A 25,946-nucleotide genomic window follows, 5' to 3' on the forward strand; every position below is an offset into this window, starting at 1 on the left:
AACCTCCACCAGGCACCAAGCACAGCGTCTCCACGAGCCTTGCGGCCCGCACCGCCCCCCCCCCCCCCGCCCCATCAGTGTGGGGTCAGAGCAGGCTCCAGCTGAGGAGCGTGAGGCTCAGAAAGGTGAAGTGAGCTGCCCAAGGCCACCCAGCAGACAGTGTGCAGAGCTGTTTGGCATCAGGACCTAGGTATTTAGAGTCAGGGTGGGGATGGAGCGGGGGCAGGTGGTAACTCCCAGTGCCCCAAGGCCACACAGCCAGCCACCTGTGAGCCATCACAATTGGCTGGCCTGGCCAGTGTGAATGTGACATCTCTCTGGAGCTCCGGTCTGGTCTCAAGACTGACACTCTTCCACCGCAGAGCTAGCCAGGAGGGATTCTCCTGCAGCTTTGCAGAACAAGGCTCTCTGGGTCGGGCTGAGTTAGCTGTGTATAGCTGGGAGAGGCGCTTTCCCCCAGATGCTGAGTGACCCGGAAGCTGGGGTGGGGAGGGAGATCTGGAAGGGTCTGGTTTAGTTGGAGGTGAGGCCCGAGGGGGCTGGGCCTGGGAAAAGGGAAACTAGCCTTTAGCTGCAACCAGCGCGCAGAAAACGGGTAGAAAGTATTCTGTTCACCCTGGGAGAAAAACAGAGTGCTGTTCAGAACGGCTGGATGCTGGACTCAGATAGCTGCCCTCCCCTCATTTTTATCCTCCAGCACCTCCACGTTTCAGGGCTGTGTGGAGGAAAGTCAGCCAGGATGAGGCGGCAGCGGAAAACCAAAGGCAAATATTTTCCATCCTGAGAAGAGCGGTCCCAGGGCACCTCCAGATCAGAGCTGGTGGTGTGCTTTCCCCAAAGGCCAGTGCTTCTGGTCACCAGGCGACGTGTCTGGGGGCGCTGCCCAGGATCCACCCCGACCCTGGGAGGGGTGTGTGTGCAGCAGGCCATCCATCCAAGCCACGCCCTGAAATGGAAGCTCCCTTCCCAGCAGAGGGGGCGGCGGGGAAGTCCAGAGCACAAGGTGGCCCCAGCTGTTCATCTGGCAAGGCTCCCCACCCAGAAGCCAGTCTTGAGATGGAGACCCCGTTTCATATCAAAATAGGAGCTGTCCGTTGTTTGAGCAACGCAAAGCTGCCAGGCCCTGCGTGAAGTTGTAGTGTATTTGTCATAACTACAGCTACACACATGTAAAAAGCAGTGGTACGTGGCTTTGTGACATTTATATTTGGACTGCAGATGAGGCCCTGCCTGAGACCATCAGTAGGGGCCTGGTGCCTTGGTGGCTGGTTCTGCAGGGGAAGTGGGGGGACGTAGGTGGGAAGAAGGCAGTGTGACTTCTCTACAGCGCTTCACCACACCAAGCCCCCTGCCCTTTTTTTCTCCCAAGAAAACCAGTTTTCTGAAATTTCCGAAGGAGTGAACCAGGGCCTCACTGTCATCCTTGCGCCCTGGAACAGGGAGGGCCCCCCCACCTCCCGCCACGGCCCCTGTCCCGCTCTGCGGCTCAGTCTCCACATCTGTGAAATGAGAGGTCACGTTGCCTCCTAGAAGGGCAGTTTGAAGTACAGTCTACGAAGGCCACAGGATGGGGCCAGGCACGCCGTGCCGCCGCTATTACACCCACTTCCACCGTCTGAGGGTTACCGAGAACTTAGGTCAAGATCTGAGGGAGGCCCCGGGCCCCGTGTCCAGGCTGGTTGAGGGGAAAAGCCCCTGGAGAAGCCCCCTCCGCCCTGCCAGGCCCTGCGTGTGCTCAGGGGGCCCCTGCTCTACCCACAGACTGCCTCCCCTGCAGGCCAGGCTGGGCCTCCCAGCTGGCCCTAGGGTGTCACCAGACCAGCTGTCCTCACATCTGGATTCCACACGCATCCCCCTGCCTCCACCCCGGCTGGCCAGGCTTCCCTCTCTGCAGCAACCCTGGCCACTGGCTGCTTCCTTGGGGTGGGGGTCTTGGGCTCCCCCACCCTTCAGCTAATCCGGGGAGAAATCTGGCCCCCGTTCCCAGATAGGCCCTTTTCTTTACTGCCACCGGGCCAGGCAGCTCCCGGCGGGAAGGCCCTTTCCCTCTCTTCCCAGCCCCTGCCCTCCAGTCCCCCCCTCTGTTCTGCAGCGGTTTTCTCTCGCCCCCACCTCGTTCAGGAGGGAGGTGGTCGGGGGTGGTCGGTGCCTGGGGGTCTCCAGGATTGGGCCTGAGCAGAGTCTGCAAAATGTCAAGTGACTGATCCAGTGGAAGCCCTCAGGGGTTCCTGGATTCAGACAGCTCCTTTGGGGCTAAGGACAGGCTGGGTTTTGGATGGGTGGCCTTTCGGAAACCAGGGTAATGGGAGTGGACGTGAACTTCCTGTGCCTCAGGCCTCTGAGTTAGGGGTCGGGGTCTGAGCTGCTGGGCCTCCTGGGGAAGGGTCCTCGGTGCGCCCTGGCCCGGCCCGGCGGGTCTGCCTTGAAGGTGTGGGTGTGCAAGGCCACTGCTGTGTCAACGGTGTGTGTTTGGAGCGGCTTAGGGAGGGGGCTGGAGATGGGGCAGGCGACGCACCGCTTGGCGCCGCCGCTGCCGGAGGGTCCGCGGGTTAGAAGCGCCAGCTTCCTCGATGACTGAAGAAGGGTGGGCGTTGAGGAGAGAAGGGCGAAATCCAGAGGGGGCTCGGCGCCCCGGCCCGGCCGCCCCGCATCTGCGGAGGGAGAGCCGAGCCGCCTCGCCGCCCAGGCGAGCGCGGAGGGAGGCGAGAGGACGAGCGCGCCAGGCTCCCCGCCCCCAGCCCAGCCGGTTCCAATATATCGCAGAAAAGCACGCGGCTGCTAATCGGTCCTTTCCAGGCTGAGATTCCACCGCGCGATGCCCGCGCAGGGGCGGGGGCCGCGGGCCGGGGGAGGCGCTCGGAGTCCGGAGCCGCTGAGCGAGGTGAGGAGCCCGCGTCCTCGGCTGCTGGGGGGGCGGGGCGGGGGGAGGCGGGCGCGCAAACCCGAGAGGCTGGAATGGAAAGGGGAGCAGGTTAAAAATAACCCTCTCCGGCTGGGAAGCTCGCGCGCGCTCTCTCGCCTCGTTCGGTGCCAGAGGACTCCAGGGGAGGTGGCGTTGGGGAGGGCAGAGCGGGATTCCCCCTTCTCGGCGGGCGGGGTGCCCGCCTGCGCGCTGCGGCTGCACGTGTGCGGGGACGCGCGCCCGAGCCCCTGCGCCCGGCCGGGGCGCCCCCTCCGCGGGACCGGGCGCAGCTGGCGGCGGCGGCCCCGCCCGCAGCCTCGCGCGGCCGAGGGAAGCTTCGCTCCATTATTCATTATTTACGAGCGTTAATAGGTTTGAGGAGCGGGGGTGGGGGCGAGGGCGCGGTGGGGACCGAGGCACCGGGGGCCGTGGTGCGGAGGGGTGGCCGGGCGGCGGCGCCACCGTGAGGAGGGGGGTCTCCGCCTGGGCCGCGGTGCTCGGGGCGCACCTCTCCGCCCGGCTTCTCTCCGCCGGCGCCGGGGCAGCGCGGGGCGCCGGGAGGGGAGTGCGGGCCTTTGATTTTGCACGTCGCCGTCTGTCCTTCGCGTCCTCGCCCTTCTCGGAGCGCGGGGAGGGGGTGTGGGCCGTACGCCCCGCCCTGCGCGCCCCTCGCGGCGGCCACCGCGTCCCCGACGCGGCCCGGGCCTCATTTATCATCATCTTTGGTCAAGTGGAGTGTGCAAGGAACAGCTGCTTCACTCGGCTGACTTCCGAGGGCGGCTACAGCGGGAATCAGGGAGATGAATGATGGGGGCTGGAGGGGCGCAGCCCCCGGGGTCCCAGCGCGGGCAGGAGGGAGGCGCGCGGCGTCCACCTCGCCTCCGCCTCGTGGCGAGAAGAGCGCCCCTTCCTTGCTCCCGGCGCCTCCGATCGCGGGACCGCGGCCGGGGGCGCCCCAGGAGGGGCCCGCGCGCGTCTGGCGGAGCCCGAGGTCGCCGCGACCTTGCTGGGGTCAGCGGGTTGCGCGGCGGAGGCGGCGGCGCGGCGTCTTTGGTGGCGCTTTCCGGATTGGCGCAGAGGCCGGGAAACCGGGCGGGGGCGGGGGGCACACAAATAGAAGGTGAAATTTTACCTGCCCCTGAGGGAGTCCTGCGGATTTTCTCCCGGCAGCGGCAGGCGCTCTGCCTTTGTCTTACACGCCTGAAACATCTGTTGCAGGGGGGCGGCGAGGCCGCAGACGCCCCCGCGCACCCCGCGCTGCTCCCCATCCTCGTCCCCATCCCCCGCTCGGCCGGCGCCCGGCTCCCGAGCCGCGTTAACCCTGCGGGCGCTGGGGCACACGCCGGCCGCCCGCGCTCCCGGGGTGCGTGGGAGCCGCGAGGGCGGGGGCGGAAGGGTTAACGGCCGAGGCGCAGACCCTGTCAGACCCGGGCCCCGCTTCGTTTCAATTACCCTAAGTAGAGGCTGAATGCGCAATTAACGGAGTCAGCTTGCCAACTGGAAAGCCGGCCCGCTTTCACGTTGAGAATACTCCACCAGCTGACTCGGACTAAGCAATTTCCTTCTCTCACTCTCTTCCTCTCTGTCTCTCTTATAACCCCCTCCCTCTTTTTCTCTCTCCTTAATAATAAAATTATACCAAGCAGTTTGCGGTGTGGCAGGCGGCCAGAAAAGCGTTTCTTTAAACGCCGCCGTCTCACTATCAGGCTGCAAGAGGATTTGACACGCCGTGGCGGCCTCACAGGCCGCTTCCTCCCCTGGGGACTGGGGGGGAGGGGCGCCGATTCCCCAGCTCCCCCAGGTGGAGGGAGGCTGGGAGGGGCTGTCAGCATGCTGCAGAGAGGGAGGGGGTGTCAGAGGCAGGGAAGAGAGGGGAGTGTTCCCGCTCGGGCTGAGGAAGGGGGGCATTCCCTGACACCTGGGAAACTGGGTGTCCAGGAGGAGGATCTGGGCCCCCACTTTTGGCCTCCAGCTCAGAGTTCATTTTCTGGTGGACAGAGGGGCCATTCTGGGGCACAGAGCTATAGAGGGATCTCAGCCCTGCTGGGCCTTCTGGACAAGTCACTGCCCCTCTCTGGGCTTCCAGGAATCCTCTGCAAAACGAGGGGGGAGGTTTGACCTCCAATAGCCTCTGCAGAAAGTGGCTTCTGGTGGTTCACTGCTCTTAGCAGCTGGCCCTGTTGACCGGGCGATAGAGGGGGATGCAGGCACCCCTGTCAGAAACAAGTCGGAGACCCCACTCCAGCTCTGGCCACAGACCAGTGGGCCTCCCGGGGTGGGGGGGGGGTGGCCCTTCCCCGGAAGCAGTGATGCAGGCAGCTGACAAATGGGGGTGACTTTGCAGGATTGCCAGGGATTGGTACCCTGAGGACAGAGGGCATTTGACCATTGGCTGCAGCAGCCAGGCCACCTGAGGTGGGGGAGGGGCGGTAACTGCAGCCACCCCACCTGCTCGGCCCTCCCCCCCTCACTCAGGCCGCTCCTCCCATGGGGCGGCCCCCTCCTTCCAGCCTGCCCTGACCACCTCCTCTCCCCGCCCCCAGAGCCTCGTCTGTGTCTGTCTGCCTCAGGAGGGCAGGAGCCATTGCGTTTTCCTGTGTATCCTCAGCGCCCAGGTTGTCCCCTGTGCAGACTGTAGGCTAAGTGGAGATGGGCTTGACAAGCGAGTGGGCTCGGACACAGAGGGCTGTGACCCAGGGGGCTGTGGAGGGCAGAGCATAAGCTCCATCTTCCCTTCCTGGTTGGCTGTTGCACGTGTCCTGGCCTCCAGGCTTGTCGTCAGGGCTGTGGTGAGGGTCAGGTAACGCACCCTCACCCATCTGTTCATCCATCCACCCATCCAGGCAGCATTTAATAGGCACCTACTTGGGGCAGTTTCTAGGCTTAGAACCTAGGACCCAACAGATGAAGCCCCTGCCTTCATCAGGCTGCTTTTCAGTGAGGGATGCACAGGTGAACCGGCTCATTAGACCATTAATTACGTAATTACCACTGATGAGGGCCACCAGGGACCCAGCAACGTGGAAGGTGGTGCGGAGCTCTCAAGGAGGCTGCCTCTGTGGGCCTCGAGTCTTCCGCCACCCGGCCTTTGCAGCCCCCATCGCTCTGGCCCCATGGGACCGCCACTGCCCAGCACCGCCCTCCCGCAGGCCCCCCAGTGCTTCCCCTTTGGTTCCATCCAGAGCTTAACTGGTTCGTGCTGGCCTCAGGGCTTCTCCCAGAGGCCAGGGAGAGTTCGGGGGGTGGGCAGCTCCTGCTATCACTCCTTCACACCAGGCATCCCCCAGGTACCCACCAAGGTGCCCTGCCTCACTCGGGCCAAGTGCCATCTGCATTTGACACCAGGAGCTTGTGAGCAAATACAGCCCGCAGACCAGTTCTCTTGATCTCCAGGGTGTTAAAGGTTTTACTTGGTTGATAACATTTAAAAAAAAATTTTATTGACGTCTAGTTGTTTACAATGTTGTATTAATTTCTGTTGTACAGCAAAGTGATTCGGTTATACCTGTATTTTTTTTCATATTCTTTTCCTTTATGGTTTATCAAGGATATTGAATATAGTTCCCTGTGCCATACAGTAGGACCTTGTTGTTTATCCATCCTATATATAATAGTTTGCATCTGCTAATCCCAAGCTCCCAATCCATCCCCCCCCCCATCCACACTTACCTTTTGGCAACCACAAGTCTGTTCTCTACGTCTGTGAGTCTGTTTCTGTTTTGTGGACATGTTCATTTGTGTCATACTGTAGATTCCACATATAAGTGATACCGTATGGTGTTTGTCTTTCTCTTTCTTGCTTAGTATGATAATCTCTAGGTCCATCCATGTTGCTGCAAATGACATTATTTCACTCTTTTTTACGGCTGAGTAGTATTCCTTTGTATATATGTACTGCATCTTCTTCACCCATTCATCTCTCGATGGACAGTTTTTTGTTTTTTTTTTTCTCGGTACGCAGGCCTCTCACTGTTGTGGCCTCTCCCGTTGCAGAGCACAGGCTCCGGATGCGCAGGCTCAGCGGCCATGGCTCACGGGCCCAGACGCTCCGCGGCACGTGGGATCCTCCCAGACCGGGGCACGAATCCGTGTCCCCTGCATCGGCAGGCGGACTCTCAACCACTGCGCCACCAGGGAAGCCCCTCTCGATGGACATTTACGTTGTTTCCATGTCTTGGCTATTGCGAATAGTGCTGCTGTGAACATAGGGGTGCGTGTGTTTTTTTAAATTATAGTTTTGTCTGGATATATGCCCAGGAGCGGGCTTGCTGGATCATATGGCAGCTCTATTTTTAGTTTTTTGAGGAACTTCCATACTGTTCGCCATAGTGGCTGCACCAACTTACATTCCCACCAACAGTGCAGGAGGGTTCCCTTTTCTCCACACCCTCTCCAGCATTTGTTATTTGTACACTTTTTAATGGTGGCCTTTCTGACTGGTGTGAGGTGGTACCTTGTAGTTTTGATTTGCGTTTCTCTAATAACTAGTGATGTTGAGCATCTTTTCCTGTGCCTATTGGCCATCTATCTGTATATCTTCTTTGGAGAAATGTCTGTTTAGCTCTTCTGCCCAGATAACATTTTTTAAAATGAGAGGTTCCTCTTTCTATAAACCACTTCGAGGCTCTGGCACCCTGGGCCCTCCTTCCCACCGGCAGCAATCAGCTGGAGCACTTTACTTCCTTCCTCACCCTTCACGGGTGCGTTACCTGTCAGGCCCGAGGGAGATCTTCTTTGTCAAGTGAATGAGGAGCTGTAGCCACAAGCCCCTCATCCCCACCCAAATGTGCTCTGTACCTCCACTCGACCTTGTTCTGGGTATTTTCATAATGTGACATTTTATTTATTTATTTTTCAACAATTAGAGATTGGCTTTTATTTATTTATTTATTGGCTGCACCACGCAGCATGGAGGAGCTTAGTTCCCCGACCACGGATCGAACCTGTGTCCCCTGCAGTGGAAGCGTGGAGTCTTAACCACCAGACCACCAGGGAAGTCCTATGTGACATTTTTATTTATTTATTTATTTTTGGCTGCATTGGGTCTTTGCTGCTGTGCGTGGGCTTTCTCGCGGCGCACAGGCTTCTCATTGCGGTGGCTTCTCTTGTTGCAGAGCAGGGGCTCTAGGCACGCGGGCTTCAGTAGTTGTGGCTCACGGGGCTCTAGAGTGCAGGCTCAGTAGTTGTGGCACACAGGCTTCAGTAGTTGTGGCTTGCGGGCTCTAGAGCGCAGGCTCAGTAGTTGTGGCACACTGGCTTAGCTGCTCCGTGGCATGTGGGATCTTCCTGGACCAGGGATCGAACCCGTGTCCCCTGCATTGGCAGGTGGATTCTTAACCACTGCGCCACCAGGGAAGTCTCCCATGTGACATTTTAAACAATATACATTCAACCAACAGTTATTGTTCAGGGACTTGGGGATATGGCTGCGAACAAAACAGGCAAAATCCCTGCTCTTGTGCAACTTACTTTCTAAAGAGGAGAGGCAGTAATAAAGCCAGCCAGCCATATGACTTGTTACCTTGGAGAAGTGGGGGGGCCGGGGGGGGCGGTGGAGTGTGAGTTTCAAACAGTGGTTGGGGTCGGCCACCTGAGAAGGTGACGTGAGCAAAGGCTTGGAGCCCAGGGAGCCAGAGGAGCCGTATGATACCTGAGAATGGTATTCCCAGCAGAGGAAAAGGCAGTGTAAAGGCCCTGAGGCTCAGGGAAGTGCCACACGACCACCAGCTTGGCACCTTGGTACATCCTCTTCCCCGGGAAGTCATGGTGGGTGGGGCACATGGGGTGTCAAGGACAAGACTGGGGTGAGAGGTTAGGCTCTCTTCTTGCCTTCTTTGCCTCCCCTGAAAACCAGCAAACAGATCCTCTGGCATCTGCAGTGTGCAGTCACCTGCGAGACCAACGGGGCATGGAGCAGCCAGGCAGCCCCCCATGCCAGCCTGTGGACCAGCTCCTTCACCTTGAAACTGTGGGCCACTGACCCTCTTAGCTGTCTGCATCCAGCACCACCCCCATTTTCTTTTCCTCATTTGACAGAGTTGGGGAGTGGTGGATAAAATAATGTAAAAGCAACCACTGTCCACAAGAGACTGACGGGTGTGGAGCCGATAGCAGGGTGGGCCCCCCGCCCACCTGCCTCCTCCGGAGGGCTCGTGAATGCCAACAGCTTGGCTGTGCCGAATCCTTGCTGCCCCACACGTCACGGCGGGGAGGGGTCCGGCTAGCAATCCACCCTCTGGACCGTGGGCCCCTCCAGCTCAGCTGACCCTCACATCCCAGAAACTGCACTGTGGGGCAGGGGTGAGGTGGCCGGGCTGAGAGCTCCACAGGCGGCACCCGGATGGAGCCCAGGACAGCGGTGATGCCCGGGGAGGGGCAGCGCGTCCTCCTGGTGGGTTGACCCTGAGGGGAGGCTCTCGTTCTGGGGGCTTAGTAGGTTTGGCTGTCTCTGCCGCTGGGTCCTTGGAAGAGGCAGCGTTGGTGGGCTTCGAGGGAAGGCTTTCCAGGCCCCTGGAGAGGCCAGAAGCCTCTGCCCCCTATTCAAACATCCTCCAAAGAGCCCCGAGACCTCCCCCTGCCCTGGGGTCCCTAGCCTCAGCTAAGGAGCCCGGCTGTCTTCCTGCTTCTCCCCCTCACCCCATAACTTGTCTGAATATTCAGGACCTCCAGCCCTGCAGAGAGGGGTGTGCTGGATCCTTGTGGCATTCTCCCGTGGGTGCCCGTGAACAAGGATGGTTGTTGCCCACAGAGGGTGGTGTTGAGAGGCCGTACTTTGGGGTGGGGGCTGCCTTGTTCTCTGGGATTCCTTATGCCCGGGATGGGCCCCCTCTGCCCCAAGCTGGCCTCTCCCGGTGCCTGGCCCAAGGACCCTACCTGTCGCAGAGGCCTGGGGGCCCTGGGCTCTCTTGTCTTGGGGAGTCCTTGGAAACACCCCTTTCCCCCATTTGGGCCAGGCCCTTGGGATTCAAAATAGACCCCACAGAATAGCCATACGCCTGACTAATGATTGATCATTTTCATCAAGGTGTCCTATTTAGTATTCATCACCCACAGCACATGGGGAGGCGCAAGGTGGTCCCACCATTCCGTTCCTCCTGGGACACCCCCATCCCCGGCCTCCTGACCCAGGTAACTTTCCCCTCCTTCCTCGTTCCCAGGCCTTGAGTGGGTTGGGTTTTAAAGTGTTTTCCCTGCAACTGCAAATCAGAAAACCAGGTCATAAAAGAACCTTGGGTGAGTGAGTGGGATGGAGCCAGGGGCCCCAGGGCCCCCGCTGGGGAACAGAAGCTTCCTTCTCTCCCCCTCCTTCCCAGGTCCCTGCGGGAGCTACAGCAGCTCCGGCCCACACTGGGCCCACTTCCCTGACCGGAGGCCTGACCCTGGGGGCTAGAGAGGCTGTGGGCCCAGTGAGCTATCTCTGAGGCTGCCCAGGGCCCAGCAGGCAGCCAGGGGCCACCACTGCCCACGAGTAGATTCCCTACAGTTGGGTGGGGCCCCACACGGCTTCTGGGGCCACGCAGGTTGCAGAGGGGACCTGGGCACCCCCCTTTCCTTATCGTGCTCCAAGGGGCCTTCCTATAAACTGGGAATTCTTGGTGAGAGCCGTCCACACCGCTGTGGCATCCATCACAAGGAACTGCCCTGTGGGCTGCTCACACTCAGGTCCCGGCCCCTCTGAGCCTCCCCTTTCTCTGTAAAAGGGCAGAACAGTCAAAAGCAGTGAGTGTGCAGACACAGGGTGGGCAGGCATTGCGGGCAAGGCTGCCCCTGCCCCCCACCCCAATGGGTCCCGCACTGCCTGTGCGGGGACCGCAGAGCCGTGCTCTTTGCCTGGAAACACGGCTGAGCCCTGGTTCCGAAGGCCTTTGGGGGCTGATGGCCTTGTGCCTGGGGCCTGAGGGTGTCCGTGGGGCTCGTCACACCCCCTTTCACGGCCGGGGGAGCAGGGAGACCCGTCGCTGAGCTAGAGGAGTCCCGGGGCACGGAGTGGGCCCTGCGGCCTGGCCCAGCTTTGCGCTGTGTTTCTCCCTGGACCAGGGGCCTGGGCAGGCCATCTCACAGGAGTCACCACAGAAGCATTGGCGGATCTGGAGCTCAGGACTGACTTCCTCCTCCCTTCCTTCTTTTCTCTTTTTCCTTCTTCCTTCCCTCCCAGTTTGGCTAGAACTGGAGATGTGGCCTTGACCAAGTGTCTGGGAGAAGGGGGAGGGGGAGGCGGGTCTGGACCAGGAGTTGTCCTGTGAAGGTATGTTACTGGGTGCCCTCCCCTGACCCCCACCCCTTCTCCCTCTAGCAGAACAGAGGCCAGACCCCCAGCGTGCACCTCGTCCGCTGCCACCTCTCCCCCCGGGTTCAGAGGTCACCGTCTCTCTGCCGAGGGTACCTCTTTCCACCCCCTCCTGAGGCCGCCCGCCCCAGCCCTCACTCAGCCTGCCTCTCTCCCGCCTGTCCTTCTCTAGTGCTCTTGAAAACTAATCATAATCATAATAATTAATAACAACAGAGCCTGTGGCAGGCCTGAGGCAGCTCTTAAAGAGGCCAAGCCCCATCTTCTCCTGGCAGAGCTGGCGGGGCCGGGGACCTGGTGGCTCTGAGAGGTGGCCTTTGTTCCTGCACCCCTCCCCTCCCTGGGCCTGGGGTTGGAGGTGGTGCTGGGGAGGCATTTTTGCCTGCCTTCTCCACCAGCCACTGGGCTTCACGTATTTTAATTGAACTGTCTTTTCTTAGAGATAGATGCTTTCACCACGTCCAGCTGCTCCTGTGCATTGGAAAGCCCGCTGTAATACGGCTCGGCGAAATTAAAAGATGCAGCAGCTGGACTGATTAAACAGGGAAGGGGACACTGGTCAGAGCCCTCTTTTTAAATAAATGTTTCTGGAAATGCATTTTCAGAGAATGCGAAAAAATATTAAAAAAAAAAAAAGCTGTAGAAATGTTAACGATATCCACGAGACACTCAGCAGGAAATCAGAGCGATCGGGGACTAATAAAAGCCGAACTGTAATTTGTGCAGATATACGACGGGCAGCCTTCAGAGTGGGCCTCGGTTTGCAAATTCCGGGCTCATCAGCGAGGCCAGGGAGAGCAGAGCAGAGCGCGGGGACCGCAGGGGACACCCTGAGCAGAGGCCTCCACCTGCCAGCTCAGGCCTGGGCCAGAGGGAGTGCCCGTGTGCGCTGCCCAAGGGCAGAAGGAGCCCCCCCCTCCCGGCACATCCCTCCCGGGGCCCCGTGGGGGAGGTGCAGGGCTGCCCACCTGGAGGGGAGCCGCCCCGGAACCAAGGCTGGGTCACAGCAGGCACCTCCTGTCGTGTTTGATTCCAGCTGCCAGGATGGACTAAACTGGGTCAGAAGGGGGTCTCCTCCATGTCGGGGTGCCTGTGATGAGCCAGGGAGAGTCCATGGCACGGGGCTGTGACCTGTCCTGTGGGCAGGGGCCGAGCCCTCTCCAGGGTCGTGGGCTTCAGTCCCTGAGTAACTGAGTGCCAAGGCAGCTGAGTGCCAAGGGCAGGGAGGTTGGCCTGGGCTGTGCTGACAGGACTCCTGGGGTCGCCCGGCCGCCCCAGGCTTGACCCCTCCCTGGTCAGCACCCCGCCCCACCCCCCAGCCACCGCATGAGGAGGACATAGAGGTGGGATCTGGGTGAAGAAGGGGTTAGCTGCACTTCTTAGGGGAGCCCCTCTCTCCCTCCATGTGTGCCTGCCGCCCCCGTTCTCTGTGACCCCCCCCCAGAGCCCTGGAGGCTCATAGCCCATGGCGAGCCACCCCTTCCCCTTTGGGGTTGGGAACGGGCACTGCTAGGTCCCCTGTGCCCTCCTGGGAGCCTGGGCTGTGCAGGCGAGCGTTGTGTGTGTAAACCCCGTGCCCGGGGACGCAGGCTGCTGCCAGCCCTCACCATGAGGACTCCTGAGCCTGGGGCATCCTTGCTTCTTCCTCCCTTCTCCGAGGGTCTTGGGTCGGGGTGGCGGGCAGAGGGACCATTAGCCTGGATGCTGCAGCCAGCCTGTTATGTGAATCCAGTTGTTCTGCCCTGAAGGCCCCCCCACCCCCACTCCAGGGTCATTTCCTGACCCCCGATCCTGCTTTGGGGCAGGTCAGACCCTGTGCACGCCGGCCCCTAAAATCATAAACAGATGGGCTCTCGGCCTGGCCCTGACCCCGTGCAGGCCCCACCCACCCAGGAGGCCCAGGGCTGCCTCTCACGTGCAGGGACCGCAGCCCTGTCCCCCGTCAGCATGTGCTGCCTCTCTCTGGGCCACGTAATCTGTTTATGTACCTACGGTATCAAAAATAGGAGGCAGGTGCCGCCGTCCTGCGTTCCTGGGAGTCGAGGAGGGGACATTTTATGCCTACAGTGGCTCGGCAGCCCCTAATCAGCGTCTGCTGGAAGGAACAGACAGATTCCAGATGGCATGGCAGTGATGGAGGAGGTGTGTGTGTGTGCGTGTGCGCGTGCCAGGCCTCGGTGAGTGGCTTCTGGGGCAGGGGCAAGCTGTCCCCAGCCCCCCGCAAGCTGGGTCACGCCTGAACACTGCTGCACTGGGGCTAGCTTACCGGATCCAGCAGCCCCAGGGGACAGGGGAGCGGGAATTGCCCTGCTAAATGATTCTGAAATGGCAGGGAAGGGCTGTGGGGGAGGGAGGGAGGGAGGGGGGAGCCGGCCGGGGGAGGGGGCAGCTCCCCAGTGACCTGGCGCTGGGCAGCCGGGTCGCACCTCCCTCCTCGGTGGCCTCCCTGTACCCATCCCTGTCGGTGCGGGAATTACAGAGCACACGTCCCTGACACAGAAGTTGTCAATATGTGCACAGCTGGTGGGGAGGCTGCGGGAGAGGGCAGGGCCCGGAGGGGGGGCCGGCTCTCCGAGGGAGAGGAAATGGCTCGTCTGAATCGCTCTCCCTCTGCCCCTCCCCGCCCTCCCTCTCGCCCTTTCTCTTTTCACAGATAACCAGCCCGAGTCATGCAGTCTTTTCGAGAAAGGTGTGGTTTCCATGGCAAACAACAGACCTACCAGCAGACCTCACAGGAGACATCTCGCCTGGAGAATTACCGGCAGCCCAGTCAGGCTGGGCTGAGCTGCGACCGGCAGCGTCTGCTGACCAAGGACTATTACGGCCCGCAGCCCTTCCCCAGCTACGAGGGCGGCGCTGGCACTCCCGCCTCGGCGGCGCGCGCCAGCAAAGGCCTGTCCTCTCCGCAGGCCCCGCAGGGGAGGCCGTCCTTCGCAGGCTACGCCGTCCAGGACGGCAGTCCCTACCCCGGCCGCTACTCGGGGGAGGAGGGCCTGCAGGCCTGGGGGGCACCGCAGCCACCACCCCCGCAGCCGCAGCCCCTGCCAGGGGCGGTGGGCAAATATGACGAGAACCTGATGAAAAAGACAGCAGCGCCCCCCGGCCGGCAGTACCCAGAGCAGGGCGCCCAGCTGCCCTTTCGGACTCACACCCTCCACGTCCAGCAGCAGCTGCCGCAACCCCCGCAGCCCCTGGCATACCCCAAGCTCCAAAGGCAGAAACCCCAGAACGACCTTGCCTCACCCCTGCCCTTCCCCCCGGGCAGCCACTTCCCGCAGCAGTCCCAGTCCTTCCCCGTCTCCTCCACCTACTCCTCCACCGGCCAGGGCGGCGGGCAGGGAGCCCACTCCTACAAGAGCTGCACAGCCCCGTCCACCCAGCCCCATGACAGGCCGCTGACCGCCAACACCGGCCTGGCCCCAGGCCAGCGGGTCCCGAGCCTTCACGCCTACCAGCCCGGGCGCCTCAGCTACGAGCCACAGAAGCAGCAGCAGCAGCAGCAGCAGCAGCAAGCCCTCCAGAGCCGCCACCACGCCCAGGAAACCCTCCACTACCAAAACCTCACCAAGTACCAACACTACGGGCAGCAAGGCCCAGGCTACTGCCAGCCGGACGCGGCCGTCAGGACCCCAGAGCAGTACTACCAGACCTTCAGCCCCGGCTCCAGCCACTCGCCTGCTCGCTCTGTGGGCCGCTCCCCTTCCTACAGCTCCACCCCATCGCCGCTGATGCCCAGCCTGGAGAACTTTCCCTACAACCAGCAGCCGCTGGGCCCTGGAGCCTTCCCCGCCGGTCTCGCGGACCACAGCCACTTCATGCCCCTGCTCAACCCCTCCCCGACGGACGCTGCTGGCTCCGTGGATGCCCAGGCCGCCAACTGCAAGTCCCTGCAGAAGGACAAGCTTCCCGAGAGCCTGCTGTCAGACCTCAGCCTGCACAGCCTCACGGCGCTGACCTCGCAGGTGGAGAACATCTCCAACACCGTGCAGCAGCTGCTGCTCTCCAAGGCGGCCATGCCCCAGAAGAAGGGCCTCAAGAGCCTGGCGGCCCGGACCCCAGAGCAGCACAAGAGCCAGCACTGCAGCCCCGAGGGCAGTGGCTACTCAGCCGAGCCAGCAGGCACACCGCTGTCGGAGCCGCTGAGCAGCACACCACAGTCCACGCATGCCGAGCCGCCCGAGGCTGACTACCTGAGCGGCTCCGAGGACCCGCTGGAGCGCAGCTTCCTCTACTGCAGCCAGGCCCGCGGCAGCCCCGCCAGGGTCCATGGCAGCTCCAAGGCCAAGCCCGAGTCCGTGTCCACCTGCTCCGTGACTTCACCCGACGACATGTCTACCAAGTCCGACGACTCTTTCCAGAGTCTGCACGGCAGCCTGCCGCTCGACAGCTTCTCCAAGCTTGTGGCCGGCGAGCGGGACTGCCCGCGCCTGCTGCTCAGTGCCCTGGCGCAGGAGGACCTGGCCTCCGAGATCCTGGGGCTGCAGGAGGCCATCAGCGAGAAGGCCGACAAGGTCTGGGCCGAGGCGCCCAGCCTAGCCAAGGACACCGGCAAGCCACCCTTCTCGCTGGAGAACCACAGCGCCTGCTTGGACCCCGTGGCCAAGGGTGCGTGGCCGCGGCCGGGGGAACAGGAGGCCCTGCCCGAGGCCCTGCAGCTGGAAAAGGGCGGTGGCACCAAGGACTTCGGCCCGGGGCTGTTCGAAGATCCTTCCGTGGGCTTCGCCACCCCTGACCCCAAGAAGACAACTGGTCCCCTCTCCTTTGGTGCCAAGCCCACCCTGGGGGCCGCCGCCTCGGACCCCGCCACGGCGGCTTTCGACTGCTTCCCAGACACGACCACCGCCAGCTCAGCGGACGGCGCCAACCCCTTCGCCTGGCCCGAGGAGAACCTGGGGGACGCCTGTCCCCGATGGGGGCTGCACCCCGGCGAGCTTGCCAAGGGTCTGGAGCAGGGCGGGAAGGCTGCTGACAGCGTCGGCCAGGAGGACGCCCACGAGGCTTCGGCCTGCCTGGGCTTCCAGGAGGAGCAGCCCTCGGGGGAGAAGGCTGTGGTGCCCCGGGACTCCCAGCAGGAGGAGGGGGGCGGGGTGAAAGAGGAGGCAGGCGGGCTGCTGCAGTGTCCCGAGGTGGGCAAGGCTGACCGCTGGCTGGAGGACAGCCGGCACTGCTGCTCCGCCGCCGACTTCGGGGACCTCCCGCTGCTGCCGCCCGCCGGCAGGAAGGGGGACTTGGAGGCGGAGGAGTACTCGTCTCTGTGCGAGCTCCTGGGCAGCCCCGAGCAGAGGCCGGGCATGCAGGACCCACTGTCGCCCAAGGCCCCGCTGCTGTGTGGCAAGGAGGAGGTGGAGGAAGTGCTGGACTCCAAGGCTGGCTGGGGCTCCCCGTGCACTCTCTCTGGCGAGTCCGTCATCTTGCTGGGCCCCACCGTGGGCACCGAGTCCAAGGTCCAGAGCTGGTTCGAGTCCTCCCTCTCCCACATGAAGCCAGGGGAAGAGGGGCCCGAGGGGGCGCTGGCTCCGGGGGATTCCACTGCCCTGGCCCCGGAAGCCTCCCTGACCCAGAAGCCGAACAAGCCCGCTGTGCCCGAGGCGCCCATCGCCAAAAAGGAGCCTGTGCCTCGCGGCAAAAGCTTACGGAGCCGGCGGGTGCACCGGGGGCTGCCCGAGGCCGAGGACTCCCCGTGCAGGGCCCCGGCGCTGCCCAAAGACCTGCTGCTCCCTGAATCGTGCACGGGGCCCCCCCAGGGACAGATGGAAGGGGCGGGGGCCCCAGGCCGGGGGACCTCAGAAGGGCTCCCCAGGATGTGCACCCGCTCCTTCACAGCCCTGAGTGAGCCCCGCACGCCCGGACCCCCGGGCCTGCCCACCACCCCTGCCCCCCCAGACAAGCTGGGGGGTAAGCAGCGAGCTGCCTTCAAGTCGGGCAAGCGGGTGGGGAAGCCCTCCCCCAAGGCCGCATCCAGCCCCAGCAACCCGGCCGCCCTGCCTGTGGCCTCCGACAGCAGCCCCATGGGCTCCAAGACCAAGGAGACAGACTCACCGGACGCACCAGGCAAAGACCAGCGCTCGATGATCCTCCGGTCCCGCACCAGGACCCAAGAGGCCTTCCACTGCAAGCGGCGGCGCGCCTCGGAGAGCCGGCTCCCCACCTGCCGTGCCGCCAAGAAGCTGCTCGCCAACAACCACCTGCCCACCACGTTCAAGGTCGCCGGTAGCCCCCAGAAGGAGGGCCGGGCGGGCCAACGGGCAAGGGTCCCCAAGCCTGGTGCAGGCGGCAAGCTCTCCGATCGGCCCCTCCACGCCCTCAAGAGGAAATCGGCTTTCCTGGCACCTGTCCCCACTAAGAAGCGCAACCTGGTCTTACGCAGCGGCAGCGGGGACACGAAGGAGGAGGGGGCCGAGGGCTCTCCCACCCTCTTCAAGAGGATGATGTCTCCCAAGAAGGCCAAGCCCGCCAAGGGCAACAGTGAGCCCACGGCAAAGCCGCCGCCCCCGGAGACCCCTGACGCCAGCCTGAAGCTGGCCTCACGGGCATCCGTCCAGGGGGCCATGAAAACCAAGGTGCTGCCCCCCCGGAAAGGCCGGGGCCTGAAGCTGGAGGCCATCGTGCAGAAGATCACCTCGCCCAGCCTGAAAAAGTTCGCGTGCAGAGCGCCAGGGGCCCCTCCCGGGAATCCTCTGAGCCCATCCCTCCCCGAGAAGGACCGTGGGCTCAAGAGCACAGGGGGCAGCCCGCTGGGGGCAGAAGAAGGTCTCCTAAACGTGAGCACGGGGCAGAAGTTCCCAGCAGCTTTGGGGGCCGATCCGTTATGCAGAAATCCGACCAACAGATCCTTAAAAGGCAAACTCGTGAACAGTAAGAAACTGTCCTCGACTGACGGTTTCAAAACTGAGGCCTTCACGTCCCCAGAGGCCCTACTGCCCGGGGGCACTGCCCTGGCACCTAAGAAGAGAAGCCGGAAAGGCAGGGCTGGAGCCCTCGGACTCCCCAAAGGCTCCCTGGAGAAGAGGCCTCATCTCGGCCCAGCTCTGCTCCTGACGGCCAGCAGCACGCAGGGGGGCAGCGAGGACAGCTCTGGCGGAGGAGGCAAGAAGCCAAAGACGGAGGAGCTGGGGCTGGCCTCCCAGCCCCCTGAGTGCCGGCCCTGCCAGCCCCAGGTGAGGGCACAGAAGCAGCCTGGCCACACCAACTATAGCAGCTATTCCAAGCGGAAGCGCCTGACGCGGGGCCGGGCCAAGAACGCCACCACCTCACCCTGTAAGGGGCGTGCCAAGCGGCGGCGGCAGCAGCAGGTGCTGCCCCTGGATCCCGCAGAGCCTGAAATCCGCCTCAAATACATTTCCTCCTGCAAGCGGCTGCGCGCAGACAGCCGCACCCCCGCCTTCTCGCCCTTCGTGCGGGTGGAGAAGCGGGACGCGTTCACCACTGTATGCACTGTTGTCAACTCTCCCGGAGAGGAACCCAAGCCCCACAGGAAGCCTTCCTCCTCCTCTTCCTCCTCCTGCTCCTTCCCCTTGGACGCGGCCGGGGCCTCCCTAGCCACGCTCCCTGGAGGCTCCACCCTGCAGCCTCGGCCCTCCCTGCCCCTCTCCTCCACCATGCATCTGGGGCCCGTGGTCTCCAAGGCCCTGAGTACCTCTTGCCTTGTTTGCTGCCTCTGCCAAAACCCGGCCAACTTCAAGGACCTCGGGGACCTCTGTGGGCCCTACTACCCTGGACACTGCCTCCCCAAAAAGAAGCCAAAACTCAAGGAGAAGGTGCGGCCAGAGGGCACCTGCGAGGAGGCCTCGCTGCCTCTTGAGAGGACACTCAAAGGCCTCGAGTGCCCAGCTGCCACCGCCGCCACCACCACCACCGGGAAGCCCCCCAGGCCTGACGGCCCAGCTGATCCGGCCAAGCAGGGCTCCCTGCGCACCAGCGCTCGGGGCCTGTCCCGGCGGCTGCAGAGTTGCTACTGCTGTGACGGTCGGGGGGAAGGTGGTGAAGAGACAGCCCCAGCTGACAGGAGCCGCAAGCACGAGTGCAGCAAGGAGCCGCCGGCAGAGCCTGGCGGGGACACGCAGGAGCACTGGGTGCACGAGGCCTGTGCCGTGTGGACGGGCGGGGTCTACCTGGTGGCCGGGAAGCTCTTTGGGCTGCAGGAGGCCATGAAGGTGGCCGTGGACATGGTAAGAGGCCAGCCCAGCCGGGTGGGGACCTCGGGTTCTGTAGGCAGGCCATCTCTCTAATACTAGAGTCTGGCCCAAACATACCACAACCACAAATGAATACGTGGGGAGCTTAGCCGGAGCGTGGAGGCACACTCCAGGCTGAGGCAGGACACACCCGCCCACCCCTGCCCCAGACCTCCCACTGTGGCCCCTTACTGCCTGCTCAGCCCTGTACCCACCACACATGCACTCGGCCCCTTCCGGCTGCAGCACGCCCCCACCCAAGCCCCCCAGCGCCCCTGCTCACCTAATCAGCTGAGATGCTCAGGCTCCAGAACTGCATGTCAGGGGGCTGCCTCCGAGGCCTCTTCGGTGCAGCGGGACCTGCGGGGGAAGAGCCTCTCCAGCAACAGGGGGCTGGGTCGTGAGCCCTTACCTTTCCTGCGAGGCCCTAAAACGTCCCCTGAGGAACTGCAGCCGCCGAGGGCTTGGTTTAGGTCCCAGCGCTGCCCCTTGCTGTGTGTCTCCAAGAAGATAACCTAACCTCTCTGTGCCTCCGTTTCCTTATCTCTAAAGTGGGCATGACAGTCCCCTGTGGAGGGGCCCTGAGGATTATGTGAGTTCACACCCATAAAACTATTACAGCCATACCTGGCCCGTCCACATGCTCCGTGACCATCTCCTGGGGCCAGTGACAGTGGCAGCCAGCCAGATGACACTTGCATGTTGTCTCAGCAGTGTGACCGTTACTCTGATCAGCGAGGGGACCCCCGATCCCCACTCCCTGCTGCCCGGGGATGGGGCGGGACTCAGCACTCTCTCCTGCGGCCCGTGCTCCTGCCCCCCTCCCCAGCCCTTGGGGCCCCATGCCCTGTGCCCACCCCACCTGCCCACCTGTTCCCTCTGGGTACTCCCCCCACCAGCCATGCGGAGCAGCCCTGTGCTGGGCGGGGTGGGGGGTGCGCTACTGGGCTGCCCGCACCTCCCTGTTTCCGGTGCCTGACCCTCTCCATGTGGGGTCCTCCAGCCTGACAGCAGCCCCGAGGCCCAGAGCCCTCACCCTTCCTGCCTCCCCCTGCCTCCCGTCTCCTCCCCTCCCCTCCCTCCCTCCGGTGTGTCTGCTTCCCTCCCTCGTCACTGCCTCCTTCCCAGCAGCCCTGAAAGAGGTTCAGGTGTCTCCCGCCATTAAAAGATAATACCAAGCGCTCAGATCACCAGGCCAACTGGCAGCCACCTGTGGCCTCCCGAAAGTGTCCCTGGCCTGCTCCGCCCCGCCGGGCTGCACTGCTACTGCACCTTGTCCGAGCACAGGGGGCAACCCCCTCTTCCCCAGGTCACCTGTTCCGGGCACTTTGGTCTCACCGCACCGCACCAACCTCCTATTGGCCTGGGGAGGAAGCCGGGGGTCCGAGTGGCCTTGTGGTTTCCTGGCATCATGCGGCTGTTACATAACGGAGCTGGAGCTTGGCCCGGTCACCCCATCTCCGCCCGCTGTGCCATCCTCCCAAAATGGTCCAGCGGCCTCCCACCCTGGGAGCATCCCTGGGAAGGTCAGAACAGGGGTGGTCACCAGCCGCCCTGCCAGAGAGGTGGTCCCGGGCCAGGTGGGGGCTAGCAGCCAGGCAAGCCTCAGAGGGGCTCATTAAAGCAGCACCCGCATCTGGAGGACACCCTGCCTGGAAAGACGGGCAGGGTCTGGGGCTTCCCAGGTCATGGTTCAGCCCCCTGCCCACTGACAAGCCCAGACCTCCGTGGGCCCCTCCCCCCGCAGACCCTTTCTGCCTCAGAGCTCGGTGGTAGCGCGCGGCCTTGGAGTCAGGTGGACCCTGGTTCCAATCCCAGCTCTGCCCCAAGAGCCAGTTCTGTGACCCCAGCAAGTCACCGTCCTCTGTGAGCCTCGGGGCGCCGAAGCCCGTCAGCAGGGTGGGGCTGCGGGGACAGCCGGACCCGCCTTCACACCCATCAGCACCCTGGCTCTCTGCAGGGACAGAACTTCTGCGCGGACAGAACTTCTGCGCAGGCCCTCGGGGGCACCCCTCTTCCTTCTGTGTCCCTTCCTGGGGGCCCCTACACACCTGCCCGCCCTGAGCCGTGCTGTGCCCACCTCCAGGGACCTCAGTTTCCTAGTCTGCCCAGAGGCTGCCTCTCCCCCCAAACTCCCAGGCACCCCATCACCCACCCGGGGGAACAGCTCAGAACGTGGGTGCTGGGGTCAGAAGGGCCCAAGGCCTCTTGTACCTCCGTTTCTCCACATCTAAAATGCCTGTCCCAAGGGTTTGGGGGCCTCAGTGCAGGCGGGGTGGCATGAGGCCGTCACCAGAGGAGCCCACTGTCACTGTTTAGCCATCAAGGGCCACTGTGGGTGGGACACTTGGGCCCGGTCAGGGGGCCACTCCTGCCCCACCACACCTTTGCCCCAGAGCCCTAGGAAGCTCAGTCTTGACCAGAAGGAAACTGCCATCCAGAGGCAATGAATGTTCCAGACCGACCCCCAGCCCCCATTCTGTAGCTCCCCACCCCAGCGCAGCTCCAGAAGGAGCATTCCCAGGCATTTCTCAGGCTAGGCCCAGAAAGGGTGTGAGAAGACTCATCCCTGGCCTCCCACCTGCTGGGGGTGGGGTCCCCATCAGTCCCCGGCATGGGAAGGAGCCCACCCCTGCCCCCCACCCTGAGCAGTGAGGCACCATGACCGCCAGCCTGTGCTCCAGCTGGGTTGCTGGGCTCAAAGCCCGTCCAGCTCCTCTTGAGCTGTGTGCCCTCAGGCAAGTTACTCGGCTTTTCTGAGCTCTCATCCCTCACCTGTATAAAATAAAGCGATGCTGATGCCATCGGGGTGTTCTGAGGAGGTGGCCTCCACGTGTGCCTGGTGTGTCATGAACTAGTTACTGGTTGCAGTAGCTTAGCCTCCGGGTGGGGGCCTGCCCCATCCCCCTCCCCTCCCCCTCCCAAACCTCACTCCCCTGCTGCACAGGGGTCTGTGGGATCTGGGGACCAGCCTGTCCCTCCCCAGGCCTCAGGTTTTGCTTCCAAGGGGCTTCCTGGCATCGCCATCCTGTCCTGGCATGTCCCCCTGCAGGCAGCTGGGCCCAACCTGGGGCAGCCCCCAAGCTCAGACCACGGTTTTGGCTTTTGAGAGGCTGAGTGGGCCAGCTGCTGTGCCGGCCGGCGTAGGGTTTACGTGAACCCCGCGTTCAGGCACCGGCTGTTTCCTCCTCCTGGGTCCCGGGCAGGGGGTGAACGGCCTGAGAGGAGAGCATCCGACTCGGGGGCCAGTGCTTGTTCTGCCCCCGGAAATGGTAGCAAACGATACTTAGCACCTTCGCCTGGAGTGGGGACCTCAGCTTCACTGTCTGTGAAGTGGCATCCATGAAAGCTGCCCACCCGGAGGCTGTGGGGAGGAGCTGGCAGGCGAGGGCACAGCTGGGCGGTGACTGGCCCTGTGCGTTGTCGTCCACTAGGCACATGGAGTTGCTCATTTAATCTTCACGACTGTCCCACAAGGCAGGCGCTGTCCCCATTATACGGAAGAGGCAGGAAGGGCTGAGCTGCTTGGCCGAGGTCACGCAGTGCACGGTGGCTGAGCCAGGGCTCGCCCGGGCCTATGGGAGGCCGAGGCTTAGCCACAAGATGGTTGCTTTCCCGCCCCGAGAGCTCCCCCCACCCAAGGTGCCAGGCCGGCGGCTGCCACAAAACCAATCCTGTGGACGTCCATTCTGAGCCTCCCTCCTAGCTGCCTCTCCAGGGCCCCCTGGGAGGAAGGGGTGGGGGCCGGGCCCCTCGGCTGCAGATTCACCTGCCTTCCCTCTCTCCTCGCCAGACTTGTTCCAGCTGCCAAGAAGCCGGAGCCACCATTGGGTGCTGCCACAAAGGATGCATCCACACCTACCATTACCCGTGTGCCAGCGATGCGGGTAAGAGCCAGCCCAAGGGGACCGAAGGTCGGGGGACGCAGGCACAGCTCCTCGAACTGGCCCCACTTGACCCGTCGGCTTCCCTCTTCTCCTGCCCCAGCGATTCTTTACCTTCTCGTGTCTCTCGGCTGAGCCCTGTGCTGGGCAATGCTGGTGACGAGGAGACACATCAGTCCCCAGCCACCTGCTGGAGGAGTGCCCAGAAGCACAAACTACAAAGTGGAAAGCTGTGTGTGAGCTGCCGTTGCCGAGGGGTGCCTACAGCTGGGGAGGTTCTCAGGCCTCCAAGAGGGGGGCTACTGGGCTGGGCCTTGGAAAAAGGCTGAATAGTTCACTGGGTTAGAGAAAAAGGAGAAAAGATAGTTCAGTAACAAAAACTGAGTGAGAGGGAAGGAGAGGAAGTTCAAGACAGACTCCCCCTGGCTCCACGGCACAGCTGTGGAAGGTTTAAGCAGGACGGTGGGCCCTGGAGTCAGGACCAGGCTCCCCTGCACCTGCCCCATTCTCTCCACTCCCTCGCTCACTTGACCCGCGGGCATTTATCGAGGACCTACCATCACCAGGCAGGTGGCATACTGACGGCCTGGGCCAGAGAGCCCAGAGCCCCCAATCCTGGTGGCATGCTTCAGGTGTGGACTGGGTGAGTCCACCAATATCTCTGCACTCGGTTCCCCATCTGTAAAGCTGAGGTTAGAGTCATTTCTTCTTTCTGCAGCTGTCTGGAGCAGGGAGTGAGATCCCAAGCACGACCCGGAAAGGGCAGCCCCGGTCCGATTTGGGGGCCAGCCCCCATGATCTCTGTCCCCCACCCCCTGCTGCCCTGGAAGAGGGTGAGGTTATCGTGACCCTGTTGCACGACGACAGGGCAGAGGCATCTCCTGGCAGGACCCTCCCTGCTCCCACCGCCCGGGGACCCCTCTTCCCATCTGAATGCCAGTTCCTGGCATCAGCCAGCACCGAGCGCCCCCAGGAGCACACACGGGACTGAGCGGTGACAGTTCCTTGGCGAGGGCTGAGGCGCTAGCGCCTTAGGGAGGGAACCCGCTGGAGCAGGACATGGGGCTGCTCTGGCTCCACACCCTCCCTGAGGGCTGTAGGAACCGGATTTTAATGTGGAATGTGGACTCCGCCACTTCACCAGACCCAGGGCCTGACCTCCAGGAACAGGTGCTGCGGGCTGCAGCTCTCCTCCCACAGTGATTAGGTTAGCGCCTGCGCTCTGCCAGCCCCACACCAGGCCTCGCACTGTCTCCAGCGGCACCTTCACAGACAGGCTGCCTTACCCGTGGCCACCGCACTGCAGGAACAGCCAGGGGGTGACTCACTGGCCAGCTCCACGTCCTGTGCGCTGTCCCCTCTGGTGTTGCAGCTTCCCAGCCTCCTGGGGGGCTCATGTCTCAGTGGGACAGACAGGAAAACCGTGATCCTTGCCTAAAATTACGGAGACCAAACAAGGAGAGACTGTGTGCTGAGAGATCCATCCTGAGTTGGGAGGGAATCCAGGAGGGCTTCTAGGAGGAGGTGACATTGGAGCCAGTCCTCAAGAGGTCAAGGGAGGTGGGCAGGAGCTGGCTTGTGGTGGGACATATATACCAGGCTTGGAGCGATACAAACTGTTTCCAGTGATGTCTTTGAGGAATTCCCCACATAGTAGGGCTCTCTAGGGCCGCAGGGGGCAGATGAGATGCTGGCCTGAGCAGAGCTGTGACGGAGCCCTGCATTCCGGAGAGAGGGGCTGCAGGTGCAGATGGAGCCTGCGCCTCAGAGGCTTTGCAAGCTCAGGAAGCAGGGCCATGCTGGGAGGAGGGGGGAGAGGGAGGCGGCCAGCGTCCCCAGGCCAGCGAGCAGGCCCGAGGCAGGGCAGTCTGTGCCGCTGGTGTATCAGCCACCGGACCTTCCAGGCCCAGCCTCCAGCACGTCTCAGGAGGGTGTGTGGGGGCCGGTGGGCCCTGCTGCACGCCAGGCTGAGCTCACCCAGGTGGCCGTAGTCAGCCGGCAGCTCAGCTGAGGCTGGTGGACCCAGATGAGCTGGGGCCACAGCTGGGCCAGCTCCTCTCTGCTCTGCATGGCCTCTGCACTCCAGCAGGCCCAGCTGGGCAGCCCCCTCTCTCCTTCACAGAGGGGCTGTGCAGGGCCGGGTGGGGGAGGCAGTTAATTCCCACATGTGCAGCTCCCTTTGGGGTTGAACTTGAGGCATCTGCCTAGGGTTGGAGGGTTTGGCAGAGCCCGGAGGGGGCGGTGTGGGAGAGGGGCATGGAGCGGGTACAGTGGCCAGAGAAGGGGGCAGGACTAGTGAGCCTAGCAGCCAGAGGGAAGGGGGACCCGGCTCCAGGCAGCACAGGGGCGCGGGGGGCACCCAGGGAGTGAGCTGGGCAGGCAGGAGCCCCCGGCAGGCACCCAGCCCCTGGTCAATACCTTGCACCTGCCCGAACCGGGTCTGGAAGTGCGGTCCTCCGTGGAGCCCTGCAGGGGTCTGGGCCAGGCCCCCAGACCACGGGGCACCAGAGCTGCCCAGGCCCACTGACCCTGCGCCCTTTGTTAGGCAGCCCACATTGGAGCTAGCATAGCGAGCACCAGGCCTCAGGCCACTTTGTCAGCTGGGCCCTGGCTCCCCAAGTGCAGACACCAGGAGAGGGCCTGGGGATGGGTGACTGGCCCTCCCTCCCCACGTCCAGAGTGGCTGCTGGGGGCGGCTG

The 25,946-nt window shown here is 63.0% G+C and overlaps 1 protein-coding gene across 5 annotated transcripts in view; it reads left to right on the forward strand.

The window, feature by feature from the left end:
- The window catches only part of RAI1 (retinoic acid induced 1), a 107,442-nt gene that overhangs the window by 78,664 nt on the left and 2,832 nt on the right, over window positions 1-25,946 (forward strand). For 4 of the 5 annotated variants that reach the window (XM_060081176.1, XM_060081174.1, XM_060081178.1 and 1 more), the window contains 2 exons: window positions 13,843-19,357; window positions 23,157-23,250. In XM_060081176.1, the coding sequence (XP_059937159.1) occupies window positions 13,859-19,357; window positions 23,157-23,250 (5,593 nt within the window). In that variant the 5' untranslated portion in view covers window positions 13,843-13,858. Of the gene's footprint in view, window positions 1-13,195; window positions 13,332-13,842; window positions 19,358-23,156; window positions 23,251-25,946 lie in introns of all 5 variants that reach the window. The other variant, XM_060081175.1, reaches the window with a different exon arrangement.

This window comes from Mesoplodon densirostris, chromosome 18, assembly GCF_025265405.1.
Source record: "Mesoplodon densirostris isolate mMesDen1 chromosome 18, mMesDen1 primary haplotype, whole genome shotgun sequence".
NCBI lineage: Eukaryota > Metazoa > Chordata > Mammalia > Artiodactyla > Ziphiidae > Mesoplodon > Mesoplodon densirostris.